The sequence below is a fragment of the Toxorhynchites rutilus genome, chromosome 2, assembly GCF_029784135.1.
Source record: "Toxorhynchites rutilus septentrionalis strain SRP chromosome 2, ASM2978413v1, whole genome shotgun sequence".
Lineage (NCBI taxonomy): Eukaryota > Metazoa > Arthropoda > Insecta > Diptera > Culicidae > Toxorhynchites > Toxorhynchites rutilus.
In genome coordinates, this window is record NC_073745.1 from 183056112 (window position 1) to 183075189 (window position 19078).

General features: G+C 36.5%; 1 protein-coding gene across 1 annotated transcript in view; it reads left to right on the forward strand.

Annotated features, from left to right (window-relative positions):
• LOC129767673 (putative phosphatidate phosphatase) overlaps window positions 1-10788 on the forward strand; it is a 44071-nt gene extending 33283 nt beyond the window's left edge. The window contains exons 5-7 of the mRNA XM_055768799.1: window positions 9548-9748; window positions 9845-10024; window positions 10095-10788. Coding sequence (XP_055624774.1) covers window positions 9548-9748; window positions 9845-10024; window positions 10095-10403 — 690 coding nt within the window. The 3' untranslated portion in view covers window positions 10404-10788. The remainder of the gene's footprint in view (window positions 1-9547; window positions 9749-9844; window positions 10025-10094) is intronic.
• The last annotated feature ends 8290 nt before the right edge of the window (window positions 10789-19078 follow it).

Below are 19078 nucleotides of genomic sequence, written 5' to 3' on the forward strand. Positions count from 1 at the left end.
GCGCAGTGGAGAAAATTTGCTCCTTCAGTTTCAAACCTCACAGCTCACAGTTTCACAGCTCTCACCGCAGTGGAATATCTTTTTACATCAACTTGGAAATAAGCTGCATTTTGACACAGTTTTTAACCCGGAAACAATGCACGAAAATTGAATGATCGATCGGAAAAGTCATCAACGAGCCCCAACTTTTTTTTTGGTCTTCCTGAAACATCCTGACTGATTGCTTCTCACCGGGGAAGCTAATTAGATAGCAGGGGATTCATACAGGGGATGCGTCTTGCGACGCAATGTTACGTTTCTCTTCAGGTTTCCATTGTATCAAAAAAAACTGTGTATGTGATATAATCATTGGGAAAGATTGTTGTTTGCTCAGCTTGTACGTAGGTTGGCTTCGTTGTATTATTTTTCTTATCCCCTTGGATAGAATGATATGCACGGTGAATAGCTACGTGGGGTAACGCAGCGGTATGGATGTACTCGAATTGTATTTTGCTTTCACTCAGTCGGTTCGTTTTGGTCAGTACAATTTGGTCAATCGAATCCTTGAATTTAGCGCGTTTAAGTAATGCTTGACATTTTACAAATATTCTATTGCTTATCTGAAAAAGTCTAAAAAATGATAGATAATGAAGATGAAATTATGATTTTTATTTTCATTTTCTTCTTTTTCTTGTGCTTTGTCTTCTTATTTTCACTTATAAAGCTACTTAACAAAAAATTTTCAGAAAGCCTAATCAATAACGTTTATAAGACTATAATATACTTATATGTTATTCTGTTATTATGATGAAGAAAATTTTTGGAAGAAAAGCATTTTTTTGCAATTTTTCATCTTTATTTCTCGATAATACCTGATACTCTCCTGAAATTTTGAACTTTTCTGAGTTAAAGTGTCTACTTTCTATAGTAAACATAGAAAAACAGATCGGTGACAATCACTTCTCCAATTTTGGTCCGTATGAAAAGCCATAGTGCATCGGCCTCTTGTCAAGGCTAAATTTCTCTCGTATTTCCTTCCGAGAATCATCTAAGCATCTCCCAGTTTAGGATATAAACATTAATTCCTTGAAACAATAAAACATAAAAAACGACAGTTAGTCAGTTATGTTTCGGCTGTGGTAAAGGTACATTTATGTTGTGCTCCTTTCATATTAAACCCACAGAACCCTTGTTTTTGAGCACGTTTGACTGTGGTGGCAGGATCCAACTGATTCTCGGAATGATTTATCGTACAACAAAAGCTGGAAGCGGCGAATGCAATATACCCTGCCTTCGGGTTAGCGGGTGCTAATGACAAGAACGACGATAGTGACGCATTTGTTTGTTATGATTCCTTCTGCAAGACGAGATGCTGTTATTTCCCCCTCTGCACAATAATATGCGCCGGGCTGCAGAGAAGATGAAAGGCATCCGACATATGTTTGTGCTTCTTTTTCTGTTATGTTATTTTATGGTAAAGATTGTGGCTATGCCTTCGTACATCATTTTTCATCAGACGCAGGGCGTGGAATTATTCCAAATCATAGTCTATGCCCCTGGCACATGAATAAAATACGGATTGAGTGTATTGGTTTCTATTGAAATCACAAGTATCAGGCATAAAAAATGTATTCGGTTACAAATGTGATCCTGTAATGAAAATACAATAATATAAAACGATCGCTATTATCATCTAAAATGTGGGAACAAACAGCAATCGAATCGTAATATATTATCGCGTGAGAACATGATGTTGTTCACTCTTCACGGTTAATGCTTTTTGTTGCTTGTAAATTGATTTCGCCATACGCTGGATCGAGTCTTAAACCCTAGACATTAAAAAGTTGGGAAAAGGGATCTTCCTCTTTTTTGTATCACCACAAACCATACCAATTTTTGTACTGGTATCCACGATAACACAAGACAAAAGCACGACAATTTGCAAAATCCAAAAAAAATTGAGACAGCGCTTCTCAAATCATTTAACCTCTCGGATTACGAATATATGTACGCGGACAATCAAAATCATAAAATTGATATGCTGATTAAAGTTGAGGTCATCTAATGGGATTACGCTACTTTTTTACAGTAGTTTAAAATAGATGCCATTATCTAACAAAAGACAACCGCGAAAGTGGCGCTGATATGAACGAAGCGTCAGCAGACTTGCGTCTAATTGAATTAATTAAGCTCATTTTACCAGCTGAAGATTGTACATTTCCGGTTGTACTGTCTAGATAGATACAAATGCGAGATATCATAAATGCGTCTAGGAGGAGATGTTCATCCACTTCAATTTAAACATGCTATAGTGCAACAAACTTCGTCCGGGTGTATCGGTTGTTTAAATTTAACGCAGGTCTGAAAAAATTACATTCAAGGCCGAAAATACACAAGGAACGTCCTCGTGTAACTAGTTATTAAAACACAATTTTAGCCACAAACGTACGAGAAAGCACGTTTAGAGAGACGAACAGCGTACAAAATTCAAATAACATAAAGTTCAGAAAAATAAATAAATTTAAAATATTTATTTCATAATCACTTGAAAATATAACCCCATAAAATGATCCAATGATCCAGAGTTTCACAACGGCTCTGATGTTCCTTGAATTATCCATAAAGGTAACGGAAGAGTTTTTCTTTATCGGACGACGTGTGAATGCATCGTCGTCATGCTGTGCACAGCGGCCTGCAATGTATTTAGAGTACGTTAAGCTTATCCCTGATGTTCTGATGTTATAATGCACAATTTTCTCAAAATAAAATACCGTACAAATGTAACACAAATTTCTGCATAACTCTAGAACTAATCAAGCAAATGGAACCAAATTTGGCATGTGAATGTTGCTATGGTGAATCAACACTCCTCACCTCTATCTTATGGGGAGGAGAACTACCATACAGATGAAGCATAAGTTTCAGCATAACTCAAATGGAATCAATATTGGTATATGGAGGGGTAGTAGGGGACAATTTCACAATTTCATAGTGATAAGCGTTGTTAGTCCATTTGATGTTTGCGTCAACGAAATTGATCTTTGTTCGAAAGTGGAAATGGATTTTGATGTGATAAAACTCACTCTCATAGCTTCTTCTATCTATATAAATAAAAATGGATCGCCGAATGTGTTGATAAGAGCAAAACTCGAGAAAGGAATTGTCCGATTTAGGGATGTCCTTTTTCCATTATATTTTCTGTATCAAACATTTATTCCATGTAACGGAGGAACATGTTATTTGCGAGTGGTTGGAATTTTGAACGAGAATTGTCTCTGAAAATAATCTGATATTATAATTTTGGTAAAAGTACTGGGAATTTTAAAGTAAAAGGTAATTTTAAAGATCAATCAATGAACAGTTCTGCGATTGGGCCCCTGAAAGTGCGCTTAGTAAGAAAACGTGTATGTGATAACGAAAAATAAATTTTGGGCGAGACGAAGTTTGCCGGGTTAGCTAGTATTACATAAAATCGGGGTTTTCAAAAAAAATTATACCAAATGTCTTCAAATTGCATGAAACGTTGAGATCTACTGTCATCTCGATTTTTTTTTGTCAAAAATCAACTCTCTGGCAGGGTTTCTATAATAAAATCTGTGGTTTTGGTCTCTTTTTATCTGAGTTTTTCCTCAGAAAATATGTATCAAATTCTATATTAACCCTTTGCGGTCGATTGTCTGCTCACGGTCACCACATTACGTGACAAACCGAACATGCCGCTTGGTACAGGACGATCGGCATCATTCGGCATAATATGGACGCGCCTCAACATGACGTTCGTTCTCACCAACGAAGAATTTTTGCCCTATCACTCCTCCGGTGATTTTTCACGGATGCAAAGGTGTTTTTTGAAGCACTGTTGGTTTGCATCTGACCAATAACGCATATTTTGCTTGTTCACAAAGCCGTTTAGTCGATCGTGAGTTCAAAACTCAGGTCCCTCATTGACGATCTTTGTGTTGTTACAGAATAACTATGTCCACGCAACTATCATCAGCGATGGAGATCGATCCACGGTCGAAACAAGATCGATTCATTCATACAACTGCTCTGCTCTGCAAGACACATCAGGCTGCTGTTCTATTAATAACTCAACAATGATCTATCAACTGTATCCGCTGTCCGGTGGTCTAACTGGATAATGGAAGAGCAGAAGGAGTACTCTTACGCCGAAAAAATGGCAACTGTGTAATATGCTATTTATATATATGATGAACATGTTACATGTACACGATTAAAATTCGGTTCTGTTACAACTAAAATGCTAATAAACAAATGGGATAGAAAAAAAAGCCGTTTAACCAGAAATGAGCTAAATTCGCTTGCGGCTGCGATATTTTCGTTGTTTCGTGCGGAGCGGCTTCTCGATGGCACGGGAACATCCAATAGCCAAAATATAGACTCCAATTTGGTAACTAAACTATGCACAGTCTGCCGGCTGAGATGAACATAAACAATAAAGAGTGCCCATATCATGTCGCATAGTCGTCAAAGTTCGAGTTTTTACGTAGAACTACGTCTTTCCGGAAGGGTGTCAAATCAGAAAGCAGGTCACGTTTTTATGAAATAAAGTTAACGTTAATAACTATTTTCACTGTGAACGAATTCTCATGATTTGCATACCAATCGAATCGGAAATTCTCTAAGATTTGTTTGATATGCTATACATTTCAATTCGTTAACCTCTAAATGGTTTAAATTCATGAAAACTGGAAGAACTTCCTTTTTTCCCACACATCTGTTCTGCCGATTTGTGTGCTAACTCTACCCGTATTTCGAATGCTTATAACTCGAACATTTCTTAACAGATCGGAAAGATGTTTGCATCAATTGATAGGAAATATTTCTACGCGTCTATCACAATCAATAAAATGTTATTTTTCATACGATGAACAATTGAATAACTGTAAAATGTCAAGCGTTATCTAAACGCCCTAACTGTCAAGTTTTGATTGGCCCGATTTACGGTTTCCCCCACACAGACTTCAAAATCGATGTACCTGTGGAAATCCGCTTTACAAATATACATGCAAGTCGAGGTATTTTTGTTCCCTCCGAGCTGTGTTTCCCTAACACGGACTTCAAAATCATTGTACCTAGGGGAATCCTCTTTGTCAAAACATGCAAGCCGGGGGTTTTTTTTCCGCTGAGCTGTGTTTCTCTAACATGAACTTCAAAATTATTCTGCCTGGGGGAATCCTCTTTGCAAATACATGCAAGTCGGGAGTATTTTGTAGTGTTGAGTACTTTTGTACTCACTTGTTGTGCAGACCGGAATATGTTTCCTTAAAACGTATTTTTTACTTAGAAGCCTGAGAAAATCGTCATTTCAGATACTAGGGGTGAATGAACTTTCGCGGTTCGAGAACTACGTAAACATGAAATGTGCAATAATTTCAGAGGGAAATGTAAAATACAATGATCGTTTGACAATTCTTCCGTTCACATATTTTGGTATTCCTAGGTTTAAAGGAGCCGAACTCCTTACTGTATTGTTACTAGTATATATACATTTTCCTTAATTCTAATGTTAATAATATAGGAAGCCGATTACTCGCGGTCGACTCGAGTTTAGAAAGGTGACATATTTTCTTCAGAAAAGGAGGGGATATGAGGATATGTTGACAATGATCTCACTCACACTCTCAATCACACTCATCACACTCAATTCTTAAACCTATCTTATATCTAATATGTATTCACATTTCATCTTATTCTTAAGAAGGGATCCGATCTCTCACAAAGGAAAAGGAAAAAGAAAAACTAAGGGAATAAGGACAATCACACACGAAGATGGATAGCTTTAAGAAATACATATATTTGGGACATGTTTGGTAGTCCTAGACATCATAGTTTGAGTAAAAGGACGTTCATCATATTTATTTGCAACGAAGAACATAACCTATTACAAAAAATTCGACGCATTCTAAAATATCATTCGAAGTGGTAAACAAGTGGATTGCAGAATATAATTGCGTAGTTCTACGTTGAAAATATGCGTTCGTGTCCTAGATACAACCCCTTACCATTTTTTTGAAAACCGAAAACCTCTATTTACATGGGGTTTTCCAAAAAAAAAATGTTGATGTCTAATGTCTGAATGTGAAACATCGATTTTACTTTTCAGATAGAAACCGACAGAGTGCTAAGAAACAAATTTTCGAGATAACAGTAAACCTCAACGTTTTATGCGATTCTAAAACATTTTTCATATTTTTTTGTCGGCTCTTAATCGGGTGTACGCTTTCACCACTGTTACAAAGTTGCGTGCAGTAACGTCGATGTCGTCGACGAAGCCAAACAACTTAACGACCCTTGTGAAAATCGTGCCTGTCGTTTCGATACCCGATCCTCGTATAACACCCTCAAGAGTGGTGTTGAACAGCAAACATGTTAAACCATACCCTTGGCGTAATCCTCTGTGCGATTCGAAGGGACCCGAGAGTATCACAGAAACTCGCCGGTGGGTAGCTCTGATAAGTCGAACTAATTAAACTATATCCGTTGCAATAGCTGTTCTCGATCCATTGTATCGGGCGCTGCCGATATTTTATATTTTTGCAAAGTTTGTCGGTGCGTAAATAACCGGTAAGCGCGAGACAATCATATTTTATTTGATGAGTACGAATGTATTTTTGGGGATTTATTAGATTGGATTTATATCCAATTGCCGTACAAGCTTTTTACCCTGTGCCAGATCCACCAAATATTGACGGGCAAAAAAATTGATATATTATACTCCCAACAATTTTGCCAAGCATGTACGATATACAGTAGTGTGGGGATTTTTGGTGATCTGCCGGAATCGTTTAAGGCTTGCTGAGAGGTATTAATGCGACTTTATGTTGGACTCCGGGTCACACCGGGATCCCAGGGAACGAAAAAGACGATCGGCTTGCTAACGAAGGGCGGAGAAGGACCTCATTAGAAGAACGAACAACAGTGTGGCATATTTATCGGAATGCATGAGAACTGTGGACCTCGAAAGAGGTACAGCTTAACCGGTGGTCTAGATATCGTTTTGCAAAACAGCACACGGTAAGGAAGAGACACTCTGGATTTCCCAAAAGAGCTAACCTGATCCAGTACGTTTGATACTGCAATCAATCTGGAGGTTTTGAACGCTTACACCCTGGTATTATGTACCAGGGTAACTTAAAAAGATGCCTGCGCCAACCTGAAATGATTATTTACAAGTATTGTGCAACTTTGAGTGATTCTGGGTGTGTAGTAGGGACGAATGACTGTTATATAGCTCAAAGTTTCTTTAATTCAAAACAACAACAACTACTGTAGTGAATTTGAATGTATTTGTCTCTCCCTTGGCGATTAATTTCGAATAAGAACATCTGAATATTTTTTTCTTCGAATTCATCAAAGCTATATTGATTACAAAAGTTTTCGGGAAAAGAACAGTGACTTCACTATAAAAATGTTTAGCAACAAATGACTGTTTAATACAGCAAAAAATTTGCATCAGATTCAAGATATGTTCATATAGAGGGGGTATTCTAGTGTAGACACGAATTTCAGACGTTTTTTCGAGCTGCGCAAAAATAAAACAAAGAATATTTTTACCATCCATTATACAATTTTTTGTACATTTATCTTTCAACAATAACACAAAAATTGAAGGGAGAAAAAATATTTATAACTAGAATAGTTAGGAGCTGATGAAGTGAGGGGATTGAAAAGTTGTGCCATGCCGTGCACGATTCCAGCCCTTCAGGTTATCAGAAACAAACAAAATCGAACAGATCCTGATTCAGTGAAGATGCCGCTATCGCATGAACCTCGGATAAGTCAAAAACATCTTTTTTGACAAAATGGCGGCCGTTTGAAAAACAAAATGCGGTTTAAAACGTTTTTTTCTTACGTTTCCCGATTTTTCAAAAATAGTAAAAATCAAAAAAATATAATTTTTTAGGGGTTCATGCGATAGAGAGATGCATGCAGATTAGGGTGCCAATGAATATATGGGAAAAAATCCACGCTAAAATTTCAAAAAGTTAACCTATACAAAAAGTTCAACACCTCGAAAAAACACCCTATGCAAAATATCGGCTCAATCGGACTTAAGGGAAAGTGGCGCAAAGCGGTCAAAGTTTGAGTTTTTTGAAAATCGATAAATCGTCCAAATGAGGAGGTAAGGAAATCGGGGTTTTCGAAAAAAAAAATTTGAAGCCAATTGTCTTAAAATTACCTGAAACGTCGTGATCTGATGTCATCTCGAAATTTTTTTTTTGTCAAAAATCGGCACTCTGTGACTTTGTTTTTTTTTCGGTGTACGAATGGAAAAGTATTTCTCATATGGAACTTGCTACGAAGTGTTGATTTTCACGATAATATACCCTATGTAAAATATCAGCTTATTCAGATATCATTCAATGGTGTCGCAGACGTTAAAACTTGAATTTTTTGAAAACCGAAAAATCGCCGGAAATCCGGGTTTAAAAACAAATTGGTGCCAAATGTCTTAAAATTGCATGACACGTCGAGATTTACAGTTATCGAAAAAAAAATTATCTCGACGTTCCATGGCATCAAAAAAAAATTTAGAAAACCCCGATTTCCTTTACTCCCCGCTTAGGTGATTTTTTCGATTTCCAAAAAACTCAAACTTTGACCGCTTTGCACCACTCTCCCTTAAGTCCGATTGAGCTGATATTTTGCATAGGATGTTTTTCAAGGTGTAGAAAATTTTTCATGAGGTGACTTTTTGAAATTCAGAATGAAATGAAAGCTTTTCCAAAACAAACAACTAACTTACTACAAGTGAAACAAATTCTGAAGTAGTGGTTCAATTTGCATGCTTAATATCGATGTTGCAAAAACTACAGCTGGACAAAAAATCTCTTATTATTTGACAAGTCTACTCATCAATATAAATATGAATTTCAATAGTCAACTATTTGGAACACACGCCTCCCTAATATAAAGTGCATTCTAATGGAATATTGCACAGAGATTTGGAGTTTCAATTGATTTGAACCTCAAGACAACCTTTATAATTTCATTTGTCTGGATTGTTTACAATCTGGAACATAACGACTCAATCGTTGCTACGCCCGTGACGGCGAAATGTCTATTTAAGAAATATCGACATAGGCATATTATAGCATATGGAACGTCGTGGTAAAGAGCTGCTACGGCTCCCAGCAATTTAAATAAACATGCACAGAATGTATAGATGCGGTCAGTCATAAATCACTCCGAGTAAATGTAATTTATTTGAATCGGTCACAATGCATCTCACCGTGGCGGGGATTCAGCAAAATTAAATTAAATGAAAGATTAATGTGGTACGGAAAAACGGTTGAAAACCGGCGAAAGCTTTCGCGGAATATACACATATGAATGCATCGAGTAAAACCATTTCAAAAACATCATTACAATGCTGTTGGTTTGGTACATTAATCATCTCCATCATTGAATTTCCGCTTCCCTCCTGAACGCAATAACATCCAACTACATCTGACCTCACATATTATCAAGTCTACGGTGCACACTCTAGCGTTTCGAAATGATCAACCAAAGCGGGATTTAACTCAATGCTTGTCGTTTTCAGATAATCGGTACGGAATTGGTACGAGCGCACGTGAAAAAGTCAGATGCTGAGCCGTTGAAGGTTTACAACATCACTATTCCATACTGGGCGGTAGAGGCTTATAAATCGATCGGAATGTTTGGTTTCGGAGCCGCCTGTAGCCAGCTGTTGACCGATGTGGGGAAATATACCATCGGTCGACTGCGGCCTCACTTCTTTGATGTAAGTATTTAAGGCTCTAATAGTAAATGGAACTTATGTTAAGACATGTCAAAGACATTAGGGAAATCAGCCGTAATATTTCCGTTGCAATTCTAGGTTTGCAAACCCCGGATGTCTGACGGATCAACTTGCAAAGATGCAATAAATCATGGCCGTTACATTGAGGATTTCGTATGTGCAAATGTGGACTCTACCCCGCGTATGGTGAAGGAGATGCGTTTGTCATTTCCAAGTGGACATTCCAGCTTTTCGATGTATACCCTTGTATATTGCGCTGTGAGTACTGTCTCAGTAATTTCACGGGCATCGGAGAATAATCAAAAAACATCTATATTTCTTCTTGTAGATCTACCTTCAATCTCGCATGAACTGGCGAGGATCCAAACTGTTAAAACATTTTCTTCAGTTTCTTCTGATTATGCTTGCATGGTACACTTGTCTCAGTCGAATATCCGACTATAAACACCACTGGTCTGATGTATTGTCCGGAGCGATTTTGGGCTCGTTGGTGGCAATTGTTGTTTCAAACTACTGCTCGGATTTATTCGATGCACGACGGAAACGTGCAGCTGCTTTGCCCCAAATGCGTTACGAACTTAGTCCAAATCATGCCATTCCTAATGGTAACCAGTCAGGTGACATTAACAGGGTCTAAACGCGCTGCAGTACAAGAAATCGGTTCAAAATCAAACAATGAGTGTCTTTGAAATGAATTGAAATATTCTGCTACAATATTTATTGTATAGTGATAAATCTAATTTATTTTACTATAGTTAATGCATACCGAAACGAATGATTTTAAAAGACAGAGTTATTTATTGTAAAAGAGTAAACGAACTAGAACAGTTCTTTTGATGGTTTTTAAAACTAATGCTGCATTTAGTAAGATACATTCTAAAATCATGCTATGAGATAAATTAAAAGTGAGAAAGAATATAGCAATATACTGTATTTCTGGTTATACTGAATATCAGTAATGCTTCTAAATTGTATTTTACTACTTAGAATAGGTCTATTATTAAAACATTTAAGTATGAAAAGTGTAATTTCATTTATTGAGAAAACCGTGCCGCTAGGGCTATGTTACACTGTGGTCGGTTCCATTGGATTCGACTTTGTGCAAAAATGTAGCCGTTTGAATCGTATGTAGAGTAGTGCGGGGCAAAGGTACGCATTGACCTTTTTGTAACAAACGAGCATGAAATTTCGGCAATAGTGTATTCGTTTGACACATTATTACATCAGCTGATCACACATGTAAACATGATACATTTCATGAAAGTGGCAAAAAGTTTTGAGGTAAAAAGAGATTTGCGTTAATTTGATCCATTTTTTTTTTTCAATTTTGAGGATGAAAATTGAGTTAACTAAAATAACTGGAATGTCCGAAACTACATTGTCAAGGAAACCTTTATTCTATAGTAGATAATAGTGCGTATTCGATTTTGTGAAAAAGTTCATGAGCTTTTTTAAAAAATCAATTAGTTGAAAAATTGCTTGTGGGGCAAAAGTTCGCACCATCGTTTTGCTCTCAATAAAAATTATAAAATGTTTTCAACTAAATTTCTAACGGTCCACAAGAAGAAAACTAATTTATAGAAATGCACTCCTGGAATGCTCGAAATGGCTTCGGGAGGGAGTCTTGAAGCGTCGGATTGCGGCGGTCCTCGGTATTTCTGAATCAGGCTGATATGAGGAAGAGGCTCATATCAGTAAGTGATTTATGATTTGGATCTCCTTTTATTAATATTTCTGCTTCTGCTAGGATGTGCCAGTAATCACCTAGGGCGGCTCAGAGGATCTGGCGAACCATTGCAGAGTACTAGACAAAGCTTTCTATGTTATGACTCTCAAAGATTTACGGCGTCTGGCGTTTGATTTTATGGAAGTTAACAACCTCCAGCACGAATTCAACAAGTTGCTGGCAGAAAGGGGTTGGGCTTCTAGCTTCATGAGAAAACATCATCTGTCTCTTCGAACCCCACAACAGCACAACAATGCTCCAAGGCAAAGCGTCGGAATTCTCAGAACCGAAATCCAAGATGGAAAAAAAAATGCGTCAAAATAATCCAAAATGAATTTTAAATGAAAAATGTTTTTTATTTTCAATTCAATAACGGTTATTTTTCGTTTATATTTATGTTTTCACAATGAACTTCAAATAAATATTGTTTGTTTTTTCAAACTTGATTTGTTTATTATTTTTTCTGTATTATAGTGACTTTCAACGCTTCTGGCTGGTTCGTCACTTTTACCTTCCATTTTGGAAGAATGTCGGGAGTGAGAACTGAACTCGTGATCTTGAGCGTGAGAAGTATGGATGTTACCTCCACGCCAGATCGGCTCCACAGATTGATTTGTTTATTTTATAAACTAGATTTGTTAATAAAAAGAATTCTGTTTCAAATGTTGGACATTTTCAGATGTCCTATAATGTCAGTCTCCTCTCTACCGAAAATTTCCACGTAGTATATGGATGGCCCGTTATGATATTTCTAGGTGCCAAGAATCAATCAACACATAACAAAATCATATTCGACCATAACAATTACCCTTACCCACCCATAAAACATCATTCAAAACCCCCCTTATCCCCATTGGATGGTACCTACACACTCTAGTAATGATGCTTCGCCCACTGGTAATGATAAAGCATTTATTTTTGTTGCAAGTTATCTCAGAAGTTCAATTCAATATTCATTTGTCTTTTTGTATTAAAATAGGTATTTGTCCAACTACAAACACAACTCGAGAAATTCTTGTACTACGTTTCGAAGGTAATATATATAGTTACAATTTTGTAAACTGGATTTAATTTACTTTTATGTCATGAGTTATTGGACGACAACAGTTAGGTGCGCACCTTTGCCCCGCACTACTCTAATCATGAAAACTAAATAACTACATAGAATTGTATTGTTGTGGTCTGCTACAGGCAAATATATTAGTTTTTTTTAATCAGTTATCGTACAACCAAATTTTGAGAAAATTAACTCGGATCCTTTGTACCGTAACTCCACCTAACTCTGCGCACTTTCATGTTTTTAGACTAAAAACTAGAGTGGGTTATATCTGTGATATAACCGCAAGGTGGACGTAGGATTAAAGTTGCCTTAGCAATCAATAAGTAACAAGCATATAACTCTTAGACATTTCATATTCCGAATATAGTCACTATCAAACCACTTCGTTTAGCCAGAAAAGAATTATTAACGCTTAAAGGAAGAATCGATTTCTCCTCGGAAATATCCAGCGCAAATAGTACCCCCTCCCAAAGCTTCGGCAATTGGAATCATCATTGATCAGTAGCAGAGTCATTAACGATTGAGAAGGAATAGATTCCTCCTCAGAATTACACAGCAAAAATAATACCCCCTTCCTAACAACTGGAAACGACGATCGAAGTAAACATATAATTTTATAACGCTGCTTTCATAAATGTAATTTCTCCGATATGGTGAAATAATATCCACTACACCAGGGTTTCTGATATCGACCCCCTGGGGTTTCCAAGGGGTTGACATAAGCGAAAATTGATTTTGGGGGTCGACGAGGTCTGAAAATCGACCCCTATTAACACTAGATCTACGGGACGCGTCATTTATACGCATTTCGAATTTTATAAGGAAAACTAGGTAACCCGGCAAACTTCGTCTCGCCCAAAATTTGTGTTTTTTTATCAATCACTTCAAACATTCACGTTTTCTTACTAAGCGCAAGTTCATGAGTCCAATCGCAGAACTGTTCATTGATTGATCTTCTAATCGCCCCGTTGAATTTACCTTTTACTATAAAATTCCTAGTACTTCTACCAAAACTCATCAGTATAATATCAGATTATTTTCAGTCACAATTCTCGTTCAAGATTTTTCAACCATGTTTCTCCGTTACATGGAATAAATATTTGATACAGAAAATATGATAGAATAAAGATAGACCCCTCCTTTCTACTCTCCTTAGAGAGAGGGGAGGAGTGTCTATTCACCATAGAAACGTCTCGTGTCTAATAAAATATTCACATGCCAAAGGTGGCTCCATTTGCTTGATTAGTTTTCGAGTAATGCTGAAATGTGTATTTCATTTGAATGGCAACCCCCCCTAAGAGAGTGAGGAGGAGTATCTAACCACCATAGAATCATTTATTGCACCCTAAAACCTCCAAATGCCAATTTCGTTTCATTTACTTGATTAGTTCTCGAGTAATACAAAAATTTGTGTTCCATTTTCATGGTTTTCATTTCTGAAGTGTCTAACCACCGTGAAAACATTAAATGCGCCCTAAAACCCCCATATACCTAATTTGGTTTCGTTTACTTGACTAATTCTCGAGTAATGCCAAAATTTGTGTTTCATTTGAATAGTAGCTCAACCCCCCTTAGAGTGGGTGGTGGAGTGTCCAACCACCATAGAAACATTTATTGCACTCTAAAACCTCCATATGCCTAATTTGGTTTCATTTGCTTGATTAATTCTCGAGTGATGCAGAAATTTGTGTTTCATGTGTATGGCAGCCCCCCCCCCCCCCTTAGAGAGAGGGAGGGGTCTCAAACTATCAGGAAAACCTTTTCCGACCTCAAAAACCCCTACATACCAATTTTCATGTCGATCGGTTCAGTAGTTTCCGAGTCCATAAGAATCAGACAGACAGACAGGAATCCATTTATATATATAGATATGCATAGTCATTTTCTTCGAATTTTCCTTTTTATCTAAAATATCCTCCAAATTCCATCAGTCTGATTTGGGTGAAGACAAACTCACAAAATACATACACGACGCAGATCTGATCAGCCGTTCTCCTGTGATAATATTTCACACGTACGTGGGCAAATCGCTCTTTTATATATACAGCCGTTCCAAGCCAACCCGATATAGTGGTTCTCTGATTTTCGTCAAAAGTGATAATTTTGTTTTTTATCGCAAAACATTGGTCCCGTAGTTTTTTTATTTTTTTATTACGGTGCCCATTTTCTTTTTAGGGGGGACCGAAAAATCAATTGTTCCCACTTTTTCCCAAAAATACTTTTTTCAAAAATTCATAACTTTTGAACCACTAAACCTATTTAGATGGTCGACATATCGAAATAAAGCCAATGAGCTATCCTTTTATTAAAAAATACTGAACTTGCAACAAAAATGGATTTTATTCCCGTAATTATTGATTGTAATCGTTTTCTATTGTTTTCATGGCATGGCCTGTAGTCCAAAGCCGCTATATTTTTTTATATATTTTTTTGAAAACTGAGGATTTTTTACATAACATATCTCTATATCAGATATGCAATTTTTTATACCACAATAGTTCAAACTAATGGACGCAGTGGTTCACACCCAACAAGAGAAAAAAATGCATTTTTTTCGTTTTTGAGATATGATTTTTCAAATTCAACTGGTGGTCCGAAACATAACAATTTTCCACAACAAAAATTCATAACTTATGAACTACTGGACCGATTCAGATTATCGACATATCAAATTCAAGTTTATCGGTCAGTTTTCTTTGAAAAAATATATAAATTTGGGTTTTCGTTTTTCTAACTATTGATTGAGTTAGTTTTCATAGTTTTCTCGGTTCAAGATAGAAGGCGCTATATTTTTTTATATTTGTTCTGGGAAGCTGACATAATATATTCGAAAATCAGAGTGGTGTTATTTTTAGTTTTTGAGTTATTATTTTGTAAATTTAACATGTTTTAGATCTTTGTTCAATATAACTAGATTAGACCTATGCGACTAGAATCCAATCTTCCCGCAAGTGTGATATTTTTTCGAAGAAGGTTATTGCCTTCAATTTAATATATCGATCACCTAAATCGGTTGAATAGTTCTAATGTAATGAATTTTAGCAAAAAGTCATTTTTGGATAAAAGGGGAAAAAAATTTCAGACCACCGGTTTACTTTGAGAAATCATATCTCAAAAACGAAAAAAATAGCACCTCAGCTTTCAAAAAAAACTATTGAAAAACATAGCGCCCTCTAGTCCAAAGCCATGAAAACAATAAAACGCATACAATCAAAAATTACGAAAATAAAATCCAAAAAATTCAATATTTTTTAACAAAAGGATATCTCATTGGCTTCAATTTGATTTTTAAAAAAAGTCATTTTTGGGAAAAAGTGGAAAAAATGATTTTTCGGACCACCCTAAAATGAAGATGGGCACCTTAATAAAAAAAATAAAAAAAATACGGGTCTTATGTTTTGCGATAAAGAACAAAACTACCACTTTTGACGAAAATCTGTGAACCACTATATCGGTTTGGCATGAAATGGCTGTACTCATCATCACGAATCCTTATAAAGATTTTAAACGAGAATGAAATATTTGAAAGTTAATTGACGTAAAAATCGATTTGGTAGATTTTAGTTGAAGATTTACCAGGAATTGACATATATATATTGTACTACATAGAATTGTGTGTAGTAATTGCATTTGAACTGAGTTTTTTTTTATTGTTCAAAATCTGTATTTTTTCTCTTTTGATACATTGAATGGAAAAATATGCGTCGAGCTTCCCTTATTTCTTTATATGCCCTTTCGAACTTCTTAATCAGCAGCCAGTTAAATTCAATAATTGCATTTTTCACATAATCCCATGATCGATATAATGACATCCTGGATCACAATTACGTAAATTGTTAATAGCAAGACCTACACGATAAACCGTGAATTGAGCACGAATTGATTAGACAACAACCTTACCATAAAAAATAAAACAAACAAATAAATAAATATAATAAATAATAGTAAAGAAAAAATAAAATCTCTATCAACATTTAACCTTTTGGGCCAGACTCTCTTCAAATCTTTGGGGAGAACAGAGTGAAACCATCCAATATCTTCTTCAAGATCATTCCTAGATCATCCCTCCATTGATTCTGCCAACTGATTAATGTCTATTATCGGCAAATCGAGAATATTTCATAATACGCATCTAATCACAATGGGAGCTCAGTGTTTGGATTTCGATCAAAATCGAATGATACACAATGTGTCATGCAAGTAAACTCTCACGAACATATAACCAAATATGAGAGGATCATTCAGATACTTGTATGAATGCCAGTAATCACTTGTGTAACATTTAGTGATTAAACTAACGAACGAAGACTGTTGATTGCATATCCGATCTGTATCAAACATCGCATACCATTTTCGAAGCCTGCATACAAATTTGAACCGCATATATCGTCCCATTTTACTATAACGAAACCCAATGCACAGAAAAGTGTAAAGCAATAAATGATACAAGAAAAATTACGTCATCATTTAGTCACCATTTGCGGAGAGCAGCGAATGAGAACAGAGATAAAACGCGAGAGTTTTTGCTTCTCACTGGAGCGGTGTTGCTAGTAAAACTATGCGGTCTATATGAATATACATATTTCAAGGGATAGCGGCGTTAAAAATGGAAAATATAATCTGACTACCCTCCCTTAGCCTCTATCGAGCTAAATAATAATATAGTTTGCACTCTCTGAGACTTAAAAATCAGGATCTGCTACATTAGCTGAATATGAATCTTTCGCTTTGCGTGGTCCGTATGATCCTGCTGTTTCATGATGCATGGAGAGGTCGATATGCATATGTTAGAGGCAAAGAAGAAAATAAGCTTTCTGACCAAAAGCGTATATATCTCTCATTAAGACAACGTTGCTTTCCCACCTGTTGGAAGACGTCAATCATGTTTCCTGTGTTCAAAAAAGACGGGTGGGTAATATCGGGGACATAACCGGAGTGACGTAGGACTATACAAAGGGGACTTTTGCTAAATATATATTTCGAATATATTTTTTTATTTTCTTCTCCTACGTGAATACCTACCTATCTACCTGAAAAATGGATTAGTTTACTGTTTACTCTTTATAAACATGTTCGGGGTTCTAAAAAGAACCTTTGGTGTTGATTCTTGATTTTTTTTCTGAAGGCTTTGTACTTATTAAATGTTCAACACCGGGCATCTTTCGGCGTATGCACATATCGTACAATCAAAATGATGGCTGTGATAGGGAATGCATAGGTGGTTATCAGCTCATTCACTATCATATATTTCACTATTGAGCACATTACCGTACCTTAAACTGTGGTTTCGGAGACGAATGAATTGTAAGATTTGTAGTCTCCGCAAACAAAGTAAATAAAAATGAAAAAGAACTGAGGTTTAATAACTCTTCTCTGAATGGTTTAATGGCCCTGAAAAGTGCGGTGTTTTACGGTGGCTGGTTTTGCCACTTGCAATTGCGTTTGCCACTCGCTGAAACTAGTTGTTGCCTCCGAACCGAATGTGCTCTGTTCTGTAGGCGGGTTTTCTTATTGTCGTGAGTAGCATTGCAAGCCATCTCGAGCACTCCGGCGGCCGAAATTCTATAACCGCTATTAGGTACACTGATGCTCCGGCACCAATCCGTTGATGCGATGTGATATGAAACGATGTCATACAACCACACTGATTTACGGTTTGAAAGAAAATGATATGTTTTTCAGCGGATCCGCGCGTTTTGTACTTTAGCGGTACACGCTCACAGGATAGAGACAAATCGGCAGACTCAACCAAAGGGGCGAGTCCAACGAGACGTACGAATGAGCGTTAACGTTACGATACATTCATTACGATTTGTTCGCTCGTTGGATTCACATGCAGGCTAAAAAGGGTCCTTTTCAGGATCACAAAATTATCTTCAATCTAAAGAGTTTATTGTTTTGTTATCACTCGATATCCCCATCTTGTTCGGCTAAACCTTCCTGTTTAGCGATTGCATTTGTCACTCGCCACAGCTTTCACGGTTGGAAAATTTCTTCCCATGCTGCTTGCGACATGTTGTACAGTAAATTACATTTAACGCGACGTGCCGAAGCACCACTAAGTGTCGGATTGGAGGCGATTTTAACCTGTAATTGAACATTTGCGAACAGTGTCGACGTTCAATGTGGGGTCATAATTTGGACCCCGCACTCTATGTTTACAAAAATGTCCAACTAAATATGTCGCATTACATGTCCGTCCAATTAGCTAAATGTCGAACTAATTGTAAATGACTGTACTTTCAATCTGGAAACAATTTAAGAATTGGTGAAAATTGAATAATCAGGAAAGTCCCCAACTATCAATAAGCTCAGAACAACTGCCAAATTCACATACTCATCAGATCCTGACAAACAAATTATGAAAAAATCAATTTGTGTTTTATTATTATTTTGGATATTATTTTAGAAAGCATTGGACTGTATTTCGTAAACTCTTTTTTGAAAGGTTTAATGGTCCTGATAAGCGCCGTGTTTTATGGAATGATTACAATTTAGAAAACTTAGTACTCGTGGTTTTGAAAAA